General features: G+C 44.4%; 1 protein-coding gene across 5 annotated transcripts in view; it reads left to right on the top strand.

The window, feature by feature from the left end:
* FAM124A (family with sequence similarity 124 member A) overlaps positions 1–14,366 on the top strand; it is a 107,738-nt gene that overhangs the window by 24,192 nt on the left and 69,180 nt on the right. For 4 of the 5 annotated variants that reach the window (XM_019936646.3, XM_073795139.1, XM_073795140.1 and 1 more), the window contains one exon: positions 4,153–4,886. In XM_019936646.3, coding sequence (XP_019792205.1) covers positions 4,153–4,886 — 734 coding nt within the window. Of the gene's footprint in view, positions 1–4,152; positions 4,887–13,758; positions 13,834–14,366 lie in introns of all 5 variants that reach the window. The other variant, XM_033843523.2, reaches the window with a different exon arrangement.

Here is a 14,366-nt window from a genome sequence, read left to right as displayed (position 1 = left end):
AGAAATGGCTGGAGAGTGAAAGCTGCCCCTTCGGCTGGGAAACAAGTACTTCTGTGCAGAACCGCAGGGGGACTGTGCACACAGACCTCACGCCATAGCCAGGTGCCTGCCCGCTCCCTCCCTCTGTGCCCTCAGCAGGTTCCTTCGCCTCTTTGTGCCTCAATATCCGCTCTCTGAAGTGAGGACAAGGGGAGCGACCCTCCCCGCCCCCCCCCGACTTCTGGGGTCGTTGTGAGGATCCCATGAGCTCGTACATGTAGAACACTGGCCCCCAGTGAATGTCATCTGTGTGTCACGCAGAAGCATCACCCCACGTCCATGGCCACGCACACGCTGAGTGTGGGGTTAGGATCTTAATGGGACCGGCTGACGCTCTGACAACTTCCTTTCCCAAACACTCTTGCTACTCCACGTGTCCTTTTTTCCCCTTGTGGAAATCATCGGTAGTTTTCTCAAGTGAATGTCTTCATCCCCAGATTATTCAAAGCCTTTCTACACCTTCCATTTATAGTGAGCATTCACAACTGTTTAGTGACATCACGTCTCCACTGGTGGGCGATCAGGGCACCACAGAAAAGTGGAATATCCATCGTAGGCGACTGTGGTACCTCCTGGAGCTACTTACGGGCAGGAAATGTCATTGGTTTGTGTTTTCACTGCTCTTGTTTCCACTTCACTCCTGCTGCTAGTGGTGCTTGTGTTCAGTGAAACAAAGTAGCCAGGTGAGCTGAAAGAGCAAGCAAAGGACCAGAATAATCTATGAATTCCAGTTGTTTTGTAAGCCACCAAGATGAATTTTCACTGGTTCATATCAAAACAGGGCACACACGAGATAACTGTATGAAAGCGGGAATGTGGCCAAAAGGTAACTGGTCCATCCTTAAGTTCAGCACGTCACCTCAGCAACACACAGGTCCAGTTGCCAACAGGACATCCCTCCTGGAAGTCAATCGGGCATCACAAGCCAGCATGGCCAAAGTGGATCTCCTTATCTTTCCCCGCAAACCTGCCCTTCTTCCTCTGTTTTCTGTCTCAGTTAAGCATCAACATCAGATGAGTTGCTCAAGCCAGAAACATCAAGGTCAACTCCTCTCCTGCTTTTCTTGCTCCTACCTCCAGGCCTGTGGGCTCCACGTGCTTCCTAAATAGCCTGTGAGACTAGCCCTCTTCTGTACACTCCCTGAAAGTGTCGCTGTGTGTTTTGAGCCAACCCCAAGCAGTGGCTCGAAACAGCAGTCATTTATCATTTCCCATGTGTCTTGGGTCAGCGGTTCCAGACCAAGATCTGCTGGGTGTCTTTGAGTGTCTTGAGCCCGGCTGATGGAGGCTTGGCTCAGCTAGGCTGGCTCGGGTCCACGTCGCCCTCATACTCCTTTCTGGCCCCAGTGGGCTGGCCCGAGCATGTTCTTCTCATGGAAACGTTAGAAGCACAAGAAACAAGCCAGAACGCATGCCGCTATTTCTGTTGGCCAAAGCTAGGCGTATGGTCTCATTTGAAGTCAAAGGGTGGGGAAATGCACTACAGCCATTTAGTGGAGGGAACTACAAAGCCACATGGCAGAGAGCAAGGTGACAGGGTAAGATAAAGAACCAGGGCCCATAATGCAATCTCCCACGTCCTTGTTATCCTGACCTAGACTCTTCACTCATCTTCTAACTTCTTGCTTCGCTTATAGCCGACCGCCCCTGACTTGATCCCAGCATCCCTTTATTAAAAATTTCCACTGCCCCTTATCACTGCCGGATTGAGCTGAAGCCCTGTACAGCTTGGCCCCAATCCATTTTTCCTGCTGTATCTGTTGCCACGTTTCAGAATTACTCACCACCCCTTTCCAAATGTGCTTGTTTTTCACACAGCTCTGTGCCTTCATAAACAGTCTTCCCTCTTCCTGCCTCTTCCTTCCTCCCCCATATCTGAGGTTATTGTAAGTGAGATATCATCGACCCTTCAAGACGCAGTTCACCTGGAGCATCTTCCAGAAAGCCCTCTCAGAAGCCCTCTGGAGAAAAAATTTCTCCTTCCTTTGTGATGTGGTAGTAAACTGCAATTGCATCGTGCTCATACTTAACTCATAGCAATTCGAGATTAGGCTCAGCCAGAGGGAGAAAGAGAGGCAGAGCTTAAATAATTCCACCCACCGTTCTACTCCGTGATTGTGGGAGTACCGAGACTTGACTTTGCTGTTACCTTAGTCATCCTTTCCTCTTCAGCTCCCGAAAGCCTCTTGTAGCATAAAAGGCACAGCCTACTGAGCGGGCGTCTCGTGTTTAATGATACAAGACTCTTCTTTTATAACAACCAGGCAGCAAGCCTTTATTTCATCTGCTGTTCAACCAAAGGAACATCTATCTGGGTGTGTGGTCTTGTTGCAAATCAGGACCTTCCAGTTCTATCCTGGAAATTCAAGGGACTATCAGTGGTAATAGTGTCTATAGTCAATGTTTATGTCATGGTGACTTTAGAATCTCCCCTCCACCTGAGATGCTACTCTATCATATTTCCTATAGACTTATATCAGATTGAATTTTAATCTTTATGTCGGTGTTTCCCAGCTAAGTCATGAAGTTCTCATTTGTGGCTTATGGTTCTTTCTGGCTGCTGCCTGTGGCTATGCAGGTCATACACTGTACAACTCTAAGGGGGCACTAGTCACACCAGAGTCTATGTAAATGGACTCCCCCGTAGTCATGGTGCCAGCTCCCTTGTCTCCCAGTGCCTGGTACATATTGATTGCTCAAGAAATGTGTGGGGGAATGAGTGAAGGAGAAAGAAGGCAACAGGAAACTGAGCTAACTGTTCCCAAGTGAGATATTTAACAGGGTTCGAATGCAAATTCAGACAGGTTTTGCTCCAGCAAAATGAAGACCATGTTATCATAGGTGCTTGTGATGAAATGTACCTGTAAACCCACTTGGAATGTCTTGTTTAACTACAAAAAAATCACCTTTCATCCTGCAAACTGATCAAGGTGATGGTTCCTAAAAGCACATCATGCTTCTCAAACGTTACCGACCCCGTGATCGCCCTGTGCCTGATACCCTAGCGGACATCGTGAGGCATGTGTGTGCAGACAGGTCTAGATTCTAGATGAACCTTGCCCTCCAAGTCACAATAGACTTGAAGTTTCCTTGACTTCCCTTGGACGGTCACACAACTTAAATAAATGCAAGAGGAGCCATCATGAGCAAGAACAAGCCTTTTATCGGGTTACTTGATGAAATATGCTGAATATCTTTAAAGTAGAAATATGCCAGTGTGGCTGGCAAACTGTTCACCCCATGGGAGAAGGTTGCCCAGGTAAATGGTCACCTTCACACTTGGAATTCGCTGTTCTGCCAGAGGACACGGGAAGGGGAACTGACCCAATCAGGATGTGTGGGCTTCTGGGTGGACACGGCCTGAGGAGGGGCCCAAAAGGCAGCAGGACACAGGCAATGATGGTCCGACCATGCGTCACCCCACCCCTAACCACGGCCCCTGGCAGCTATGACAGCAAGAACACGGTGCTCGCCCTCCTCCCCGCTGGGTCGTTCTTCCCTGTGTCTCGAGGAGCAAGATGGTCACCACCCGGCCACCCTACCATCAGGACACAGTTGGCAGGATGCCTTACCAGCCAGGGCTTGATGTGTCAATTAGAGTAAGTGCCTGGTGAAGAAAGGATTCCATAAATGTTAAATGAATGAACAAACCGATGAACAAACCAGTGAAATAAGCAAACCAAAGAAGTGCAATGATATAGGGACCATTTGTGGGGGAAGGCACTGCAGTTACCTAAGGAAATTCTAAATGGTGTGCACTTAGGGCTACAGCATCTTCCCTAATGGCCCTGTTATCCTTTCGAAACCCATGGAGACTTGACTCTGTGCTGTTCAATAGAAAATACGCTCAACCTGAGGAAGCACCACACCAAGGTTGTCCTGACAGCAACCAGCTTGGGAACCGGTGTGAGTAATAGTTCTTGAGTTTGGGGCTGCCAGGGTGCTGCAACAGGAGTATTTGCACGGGAGCTTGGGATCAGAATTTCAAAACAATCAAGGAGTCCGTTCAGTTAAAATTAACTTCTCTTCCTGCCCGAGGCCTTGCATGTTATCACGGGACACCTCAATGAAATAGTCACCATTTGTTTCTTGGGTTTTGTTTTGTGCTGCTAGGTGAGCTCTCCGTGGAGGAAGCGCAGGACCCTTTCTTGGTCAGCGTCCACATAATCGCAGACCCAGGGGAATCCCGACCCCTGCAGGAGGCCATCGACAAGGTCTTGGCTTGGATCCACCCAGACCTCCAGCTGTTCAGGGTCTCTGAGAGGAGGGCGTCCCGGCGGCGGAGGAAGGCCCCCAAGGTGGCGCAGCCAGCCCTGGCGGTGGTCCTCTTCCTGCAGGAGGAGTACGGCGAGGAGCAGATCCTGCAGCTGCACCGCACGCTGCAGCGGCCGCCCTGGCGCCATCACCACACGGAGCGCGTGCCTAGCAGGTTTCTGCCCTACCTGCCCTGCAGCCAGGAGTTCTTCACTCTGGCCCCGGGGACACCGCTGTGGGCCATCCGGCCTGTGCACTACGGCAAGGAAATCGTGCGCTTCACCATCTACTGTCGCCATGACAACTACGCCGACATCCTCAAGTTCTACGAGCTGATACTCAGGCGGAGCCCCAGCCAGAGGAAAACGGACTTCTGCATCTTCCCCATTTTCTCCAGTCTGGATGTGGACATCCAGTTCTCCCTGAAGAGACTGCCCTGTGACCAGACCCCGGTCCCCACTGATTCCTCCGTGCTGGAGTTCCGAGTCAAGGACATTGGCGAGCTGGTGCCTCTCTTGCCCAACCCCTGCAGGCCCATCAGCGAGGGACGCTGGCAGACGGAGGACCACGATGGGAACAAGATCCTTCTGCAGGTACCTTGGGGGAAGTCTGTCTGTCTGTGTCTATCTCCACTTGGGGAGAACAGAGAAACGAGTGAATTGGTTCTGCCAGAAACCCTGGTTAGTACCTGTTACAGAACAATGAGTTAAGAAAAAAGAGAGGTCAGTGACCCTCTGTCTGGCTCGTAGATCAAGTCAAGGTGTCCATACGCTAATTAAACAGTTTTCACTTAGCTGCGTGGCCATGTGCCCCAGGCAAGCAATGCCGATTCCTCTAGCGCCTCTTCACCCACCTGTTGGAGCATCCACTAAATGCTTGTGGCTCCCGGGGATTTAGAATGAACTGATATCCCAGGGGATTTGGTATTAAAGATTCCTTAATCTACTCCCTCACAAGTAGGGAGTTTTTACCAATGAATTCTTCACTTCCACAAAGGAACTTCAGGAAAACCCGTCTATGACAATTGTAAAATATGTTGACGTTCAGTAGAGAAGATACCTGTTTTCTTTATCGCTCTGGTGCCTCCCCCCCCTTCTACCCTTCCACCCTTCTGCTGCTGGGCAATAGGTGGTTCAAATTCAGTGATCATTGGAAATGACTTTCTTGGTCTTTTAAGGAGTACGTGATGCCTCTGGCGCTTCTTTCATTCAGCTTAGGAAGGGGGAGTGAATACATGGAAGGAAATGGATGCAGTAGACTGTTCTGTGGTTAATGTCTTGGCTCAATTACTGGACCCATTTCTCCTCCCATCCTTCCAGCGATCGTCCCAAACTCTTTAGACGTTATTAGTTATACTCTAGAATTCAAAGTTCAGCATACAGATTTAAGAAGGTCCTATACCTACCCTACCTGATAAATGCTTTCAAGACCCAGGCTTTCTAGAATTAACAGGTAAATCCGTCCAGGCATATAGGATTTTGTCTTTCTGAAACACCTCTGCCTCTGGCATCTCAGTTTTCACATACGGCTACCTGAGAGGAGAAAGTTGATAGCAAGTTCGGGGACACTGTCTTGAAAGGTGCTGATTGTATTTACTTGAATCACAGGTAAAGTTTCATAGTTTTTGTTGGTTTGGGCATTAAACATCAGAACTATAATCCACATATCGCGAAATGAAGTGAGGATTTGGCACATGACAGATACCTGGCTCAAACTACAGCCAGGCCACATGGCTCAAGTCAAAAAGGTCACCTTGAGATATTTACGATTTAGAGGAACTAGATAATTTTCAGATTTCCCTTTGAACTATGCAAATAAGAAATAATATTGCTTTATTATTCACTGAACTAAATGCTAGCTAGCATTTGTTTTATTTTTTAATTTTTATTTTGTATTGGAGTATAGTTGATTTACAGTGTTGTGTTAGTTTCAGGTGTACAGCAAAGTGATTCAGTTATACATATACATATATATATTCTTTTTCAGATTATTTTCCCATATAGGTTATTACAGAGTATTGAGTAGAGTTCCCTGTGCTATACAATAGGTTCTTGTTGATTATCTATTTTATGTATAGCAGTGCGTATATGTTAATCCCAACCTCCTAATTTATCCCTCCCACCCACACACCTTTCCCCTTTGGTAACCGTAAGTTTGTTTTCAAAGTCTGTGAGTCTGTGTCTATTTTGTAAATAAGTTCATTTGTGTCTTTTTTTTAGATTCCACATATAAGTGATATCATATGATATTTGTCTTTCTCTGACTTACTTCACTTAGTATGATAATCTCTAGATCCATCCATGTTGCTGCAAAGGGCATTATCTCATTCTTTTTTGTGGCTGAGTAATATTCCATTGTATATATGTACCACATCTTCTTTATCCATTCCTCTGTCAGTGGACACTTAGGTTGCTTCCATGTCTTGGCTATTGTAAATAGTGCTGCAGTGAACATTGGGGTGCAAGTATCTTTTCAAATTATGGTTTCCTCTGGGTATATAGCCCAGAGTGGGATTGCTAGATCATATAGTAGCTCTGTTTTTAGTTTTTTAAGGAACTTCCATACTCTTCTCCATAGTGGTTGTACCAATTTACATTCCTACCAACAGTGTAGGAGGGTTCCCTTTTCTCCACACCTTCTCCAGCATTTATTGTATGTTAGACTTTTTGATGACGGCCATTCTGACCGGTGTGAGGTGATACCTCATTGTAGTTTTGATTTGCATTTCTCTAATAATTAGCGATGCTGAACATCTTTTCATGTGCTTTTAGGCCATCTGTATGTCTTCTTTGGAGAAATGTCTATTTAAATCTTCTGCTCATTTTTTGATTGGGTTGTTTTTTTTTTGATATTGAGCTACATGAGCTGTTTGTATATTTTAGAGATTAATCCCCTGTTGGTCACACAATTTGCAAATATTTTCTCCCATTCTGTGGGTTGTCTTTTCATTTTGTTTATGGTAGGTTTTTTTTTGTGCAGAAGCTTTTAAGTTTTTATTAGGTCCCATTTGTTTATTTTTGTTTTTATTTTCATTACTCTAGGAGGTGGATCCAAAAAGATATTTCTACGATTAATGTCAAAGAGTGTTATGCCTGTGTTTTCCTCGAAGGGTTTTATAGTATCCGGTCTTACATTTAGGTCTTTAATCTATTTTGAGGGTTATTTTTGTGTATGGTGTTAGAGAGTGTTCTAATTTCATTCTTTTACATGTGGCTGTCCAGTTTTCCCAGCACCACTTATTGAAGAGACTGTCTTTTCTCCATTGTATATTCTTGACTCCTTTGTCATAGATTAATTGACCATAGGTGCATGGGTTTATTTCTGGGCTTTCTATCCTCTTCCATTGATCTATAAATCTGTCTTTGTGCCAGTACCATACTGTTTTGATTACTGTAGCTTCATAGTATAGTCTGAAGTCAGGGAGCCTGATTCCTCCAGCTCCGTTTTTCTTTCTTAAGATTGCTTTGGCTATTCAGGGTCTTTTGTGTTTCCATACAAATTTTAAGATTTTGTTGTTATAGATCTGCAAAAAAAAATTCCATTGGTAATTTGATAGGGATTGTGTTGAATCTTTAAATTACCTTGGGTAGAATAGCCATTTTGACAATATTGATTCTTCCAATCCAAGAACATGGTATATCTTTCCATCTGTTTGTGTCATCCTCGATTTCTTTCATCAGCATCTTATAGTTTTTGGAGTACAGATCTTTTGCATCCTTAGATAGGTTTATTCCTAGGTATTTTATTCTTTTTGATGCCATGGTAAATGGGATTGTTTCCTTAATTTCTCTTTCTGATATTTTGCTGTTAGTGTACAGAAATGCAACAGATTTCTGTGTATTAATTTTGTATCCTGTAACTTTACCAGATTCATTGATGAGCACTAGTAGTTTTCTGGTAGCATCTTTTCTATGTATAGTATCATGTCATCTGGAAACAGTGACAGTTTTACTTCTTTTTTCCAATTTGGGTTCCTTTTATTTCTTCTCTGATGGCCGTGGCTAGGACTTCCAAAACTATGTTGAATAAAAGTGGCAAGAGTGGACATCCTTGTCTTGTTCCTGATCTTAGAGGAAATGTTTTCAGCTTTTCACCATTGAGAATGATGTTTGCTGTGGGTTTGTCATATATGGCCTTTATTTTGTTGAGGTAGGTTCCCTCTGTGTCCACTTTATCTATAAAGTTTTTACCATAAATGGGTGTTGAATTTTGTCAAAAGGTTTTTCTACATCTATTGAGATGATCATATGGTTTTTATTCTTCAATTTGTTAATATGGTGTATCACATTGATTGATTTGCATATATTGAAGAATCCTTGCATCCCTGGGATAAATCCCACTTGATCATGGTGTATGATCCTCTTATTTTATTGTTGGATTCGGTTTGCTAGTATTTTGTTGAGGATTTTTGCGTCTATGTTTATCAGTAATATTGGCCTATAATTTTCTTTTTTTGTGTGGTATCTTTGTCTGGTTTTGGTATCAGGGTGATGGTGGCCTCATAGAATGAGTTTGGAAGTGTTCCTTCCTCTGCAGCTTTTTGGAAGAGTTTCAGGAGGATAGGTGCTAACTCTTCTCTAAATGTTTGATAGAATTTGCCTGTGAAGCCATCTGGTCCTGGACTTTTGTTTGTTGAGTTTTTTTTTTTTTTAACATCTTTATTGGAGTATAATTGCTTTACAATGGTGTGTTAGTTTCTGCTGTTGAGAGTTTTTTAATTTCAATTTCAGTGCTTGTGATTGGTCTGTTCATATTTTCTATTTCTTCCTGGTTCAGTCTTGGGAGATGGTACCTTTCTAAGAATTTGTCCATTTTTGTAGGTTGTCCATTTTATTGGCATATAGTTGCTTGTAGTTATCTCTTATGATCTTTTGTACTTCTGTGGTGTCAGTTTTATAATCCCTTTTGAAATGTGAGAAGAGTTTTCTTCTGTGTTTGAAGACTGCCAATTTTTTATGCAAAACAATGCAGTTGTGTAAGTAAAAATTAATGAAAGGATTTTGTTTATACTAAAAGATCAAAATGAATGTGATTGTTTCTGAGGGACTTTTTCCTTTTTGCAGTATTTAGAATATTTTTTGCTCTCAATCCCTGTAATAACGTAAATGAAAGAATAAATTAGGAAAGCTTGGCCTGAACTCCACTCAAAGGAATCATTGAAAGAATATTTCAAAGAAAAGCCACAGATTTAAATGGCTATACAATCTGTATGGGTGCAGGCTTTTGAATTTAGAGCATCCAAGAGTGAAAAGAGTAAGAAAAAAAGATTTGTATCATGCGGTCTCAGGAGTTTGGGCCTTTGTTCAAAACAGTAATGTTCCAGAGAGTTAAATTAATGTGGGCAGAAATGACTAATAGTCCCTCTCACAGTTCTTGATTATGGCCGTTTGAACAGGTTACTATTTACTGCATCACTGCAGAAAGCCATCCTCTGCTCTAGCATGAGACATACGCCTGCCCACCTCTTCAAATTACTCTTAAAAGTAAAAATTTATACTTCGTTCTTTAGCAAAATTAAGATATTTTGGTCGTGGAGGGAGGGACACAGTTGAGAGAACACCTTTTTTTTTTTTTTTACATTCTCCTTAGCAGTGTGTTTCCCAAGTTTCATTTTCAACATACATGCTTTTGTTCCATTGGGTGCAGGTATACGTTGAAGGCAATCTTGGTTGGGTAGTTTCTAGTTGCTTTCTTAAAATATAGATTGCATTTCAGTTCCTCATCCTGCCCCACTGAGTTAACATTCCGTATTTCAGAGACCTCCTCCAGCCATTTAATTCCTCTGGAGGAGAAAAGCTGAGAGGTTTGTTTCTGGGAGCTACTCAGCCTCTCATAAGAATTTGGAAATGTTTTTAACTAAGATCTGATTAGATGGAAAGAAAGACTTCTACCTCCTGAAACTCACCTCTCCTTTCTTGGCATTGCCTGATTCAGGGGGGAAAAGGCGGAGAGGAGGTGGGTGGGGAGTTGCCAGCATCAGATGTTGCCCAAGATCCCTCTAGAAAAAGCATCTTAGAAGTTTGCATTAATGCTTGATGATCGAAACTACAGCTTTCTATAGCCAAGATCTGTGTTACACGAACTAGAAGTAAACCGACACTGTACTTTGAACATAATAAGTTCTCTTTATACATTTCTCTTTACTTTTTATTGGAGAATAATATAAATGATATATACAAGGAAAAGTGCACATCACAAATATATGCTCAGTGAATTTTCACAAATTGAACATTTGAATAAGCAACACCCAGATGAAGAAACAGAACATAGAAACAGAAGAGAAGTCTTCTCTTCCCCCATTCCTGGGACTCCCTTCCGTTAAATGAACGTATTAATTACTCTGTATTTCACAAAAGTGGGGGGAAGGAGCATCTGGTCAGAAAAGTTGGGAACATGGCTGTGTTACCTGGGGGTGTTTTTGTATTTATAGGTAGCGCCCACATTTTTTTTATAAAAAGACTTACGTTGGCTGACAAAGATATAGATCATACAAGAAAGATTAATAAAAATAATTAGATACCAAAGGGACTTGAAGTAGAGGAAAAATAATGATAGGAAAGTAAGGTAAACCAAGTATGACATCCAAAGTGCATGTCATTTCCTATCTGAGAGCTGTGCTGTTTAACTGGTAGCCACTAGCCACATGTGGCCATTTAAATTTAACATTTATGTGAATTAAAATAAAAAATTCAGTTCCTCAGTCTCACTAGAACATTTCAAGTCCTCAGTAGCTCCATGTGGCTGGTGGCTACCATATTGGTTAGCACACATACAGAACATTTCCATCATTGCAGAAAGTTCTGTGGATAGTGTTCTTCCAGAAATAGGCCCCAATTTTGATTTTGAGTTCTCCAGCAGCAAAAACAGAATGGAAAATCAGCAGTGATACAATTTGGAATCCATGAGGCAAAAATAAACTATGCTCCAGATGCACAACTATTCCAGGTTCTGCATCCTGGGAGCAGCGTTGCTCCCACCTTCTCGTGTCCAGTGAGGTGTCGGCAGCCTGCCCTCAACTGTTTTCTAGAACAGCTGCCTCGAGGCCTCGCAAGGCTTTCTTCCACGGAGCCTGCAGGGTGGGCAGGGTGCCCAGCCAAGTGTCGTGCAGCAAAGCCACTGCACAAAGGGAGGCTGGGCAAAACAAGGTGGTCCCTGCCTGCAGCTCCTGGGGCCTTGGCTGAATCCCAGAGGGAGGGATACACCTTCAGAGGATCTCCCCAAATTTGTTTCTCTCAGCTAAGCTTTTGGTAGATCACGAGGGACAGTGAGCTTGGCTTGCTTCTTTCCAGCCGAGTCCCTGGAGTACACCTGTTCCATACAGCTGGTAAAGGACGGAGTCATATGTCTTGCAACTCAGCCAAGCTGGGTTGTATGTTGATGTCTTCTTTTTTTTTTTTAATAAATTTATTTTATTTATTTATTTATTTTTGCCTGCATTGGGTCTTCGTTGCTGTGTGCTGGCTTTCTCTAGTTGCGGCGAGCTGGAGCTACTCTTCATTGTGGTGCGCAGGCTTCTCATTGCAGTGGTTTCTCTTGTTGTAGAGCATGGGCTCTAGGCGCTCAGGCTTCAGTAGTTGTGGCTCGCGGGCTCTAGAGCACAGGTTCAGTAGCTGTGGTGCACGGGCTTAGTTGCTTCGTGGCATGTGGGATCTTCCCGGACCAGGGCTCGAACCCATGTCCCCTGCATTGGCAGGCGGATCCTCAACCATGGCGCCACCAGGGAAGCCCTGTTGATGTCTTCTTAGGGAGCTCTAAGGAGCCTGACAAGGACACAGGCCTCAACTGTAGGCCACCGCCTCCCTTGGAGGTCTTCCACGGGAGTGCCAGGGGCAAGGCCAAACTCCTTAAGAAGTGATTTGGGGTCCATCCAAACACAGAGCAGCACAGTTGAGGACCCAAAGGTCAGTTTCACAAAGAGAATGCAGCTGCAATTTTAGGCTGGAAAAATGTGGAAAGCAGGTCACTCCATGTCTTTGAAGAGGTAAGGTAATTTAACAATGGCGTCTAAGCCTTTGGAAGACTTCTTCCATAGAGGATGGTCGCCAGCTGTCCTTTGCATCCTCATAAGGCAGAACAGGGAACTGGCTTAAACCAAAGGTTTTAAGTAGCATTTAAAAGACAAGAAATCCTGACACACAAAATTGTTACCAGTTGAAAGGGCTGCCAGGTTCAGTCTCGAGGACTGTCTTCACTGGAGAGCTTTTAAGATTTCATTCACACCAGCTCATTTACTTGTCTTCTTCACCCAACGAGGAGATTGTCTAGACAGTCAGTCCCGGAATACTGGGGCCATCAGCGCTGTGAGGACAGGGAGATGGGTGCTAATGAGGATGCAATTGAGGGACTAAGTGGGCTTCACAGACTTTTAAAATATTTTTAATTGTGGTAAAATACACATAACAATACACATAACGATAAAATTTACTGTCTTAACCATTTAAAAATGTATGGTTCAGGAGTGTTAACTACACTCACATCATAGTGCAACCGTCACCACCAGAACTCTTTTCATCTTGCAAAACTGAAACTCTGTCCCCATTAAACAGTAACGGCTCATACCCCCTCCCTCCGGCCCCTGGCAACCACCATTCTACCTTCTGTCTCTATGAGCTTGACTGCTCTAGGAATCTCATATAAGTGTGATCATACAGTATGTGTCTTTTCGTGTAAGTAGCTTATTTCACTTAGCATCATGTCCTCAAGGATCATCCAAGTTGTAGCACGTGTCAGATTTCCTTCCTTTTTAAATCTGAATAATATTGTTATGAACGTGCCACATTTTGTTTAGCCATTCGCCCGTTGATGGACAGGTGAGGCGCTTCCGTCTTTGGGCTATTGTGAATAATGCTGCTGTGAACATGGGTGTGCAAATACCTCTTTGGGTCCCTGCTTTTACTTCTTTTGGGTTTGTACCCAGAGGTGCAATTGCTGGGTCACATGGTAAGTGTATGCTGACTTTTTTGAGGAGAGGAGCTGCCATACTGTTTTCTGTAGTGGCTGTGGCATTTTACGTTTCCACCAGCAACGTATGAGGATGGGACGTGTTTTTTAAGAAAGCAGAGAGAGGCCTGCTCTTTGTTTGCGGGGTACAGTACACCGTATTCTGCACTAGGCGATAAAGAGGGTGATGGTTGGAAAGAATTGAGCAAATACTGAAGTGAGGCATTGACGCTTCACCCGACACACTCCAGATCTAGACTCTACAGCAGAAATTCTTAACGTGCTGTCCTTGGATCCCAAGCACAACTGTATGCATGTGGTTATGCGCATCATCATAAAAGGTACATCATATCATGTCTCTCAAAATTAACTCTCCAAAGGGTTCCCATTCTCTGGCAGCCCTTCTAGATGTTCACCAAGGCCCAAGGCTTTCCATCAGCGGCTCACCTCTCTGGCTTTATCTCGCACTTCTCTCCCTTCTGCTCGCTCTGTGCCTTCCACGTTGGCCCGCTTTCTCTTCCTCAGATGCAGCAAACTCATTCCTGCCTCAGGACCTTTGCACCTACTGCCTGGAATGATCTCCTCCAGGATCTTCACATGGTTGGTTCCTTCTCATCATTCAGGTTTCAGAGATGTCTTCCCTGCCCACCCCACCTAAAGTAGCTCCCAGATAGCCTCCTGACCAGTTACCTTACTTCTCCACTGGACAGCTAGAAGGTCCTTTTAGCTTCTTTAGCAAGCCAGATCATGTGACTCCTGTGCTCAGAACCCCCAGGGGCTACCTGTCCCATCTCTCGTGCAGTATAAACCAGTTTCCTCGCAGTGGTAGGTTGCCTCCCTGCTCTGCTCTTCTCCCATCACTCTGCCCCAACCACCCTGGCCTCACTCTTGACCCCTCAGAACATCCTGTGTCTGCTCTGTCCCTCTGCCCACCATCCAGCTGGCCACATGGCTGTTCCTTCTGCCCCACCTCGTCAGGTCTGTGCTCCGCATCCCCTCCCTAGCAAGGCCTTCCCCGGCCGCAGCATGAAGAGCACCTCCCTCTCCTGTTCCTGCACACACGGACATGCCGGCAGCTGTACTCCTTTTCCCCATGGCGCCATTCCCTTTAACTGACTGCATGTTGACCGAAT

This window comes from Tursiops truncatus, chromosome 18, assembly GCF_011762595.2.
Source record: "Tursiops truncatus isolate mTurTru1 chromosome 18, mTurTru1.mat.Y, whole genome shotgun sequence".
In the NCBI taxonomy this organism is placed as follows: Eukaryota; Metazoa; Chordata; class Mammalia; order Artiodactyla; family Delphinidae; genus Tursiops; species Tursiops truncatus.
The sequence above is the reverse complement of the archived record's forward strand: the minus strand, read 5'-3'. Positions and strand labels throughout refer to the sequence as shown.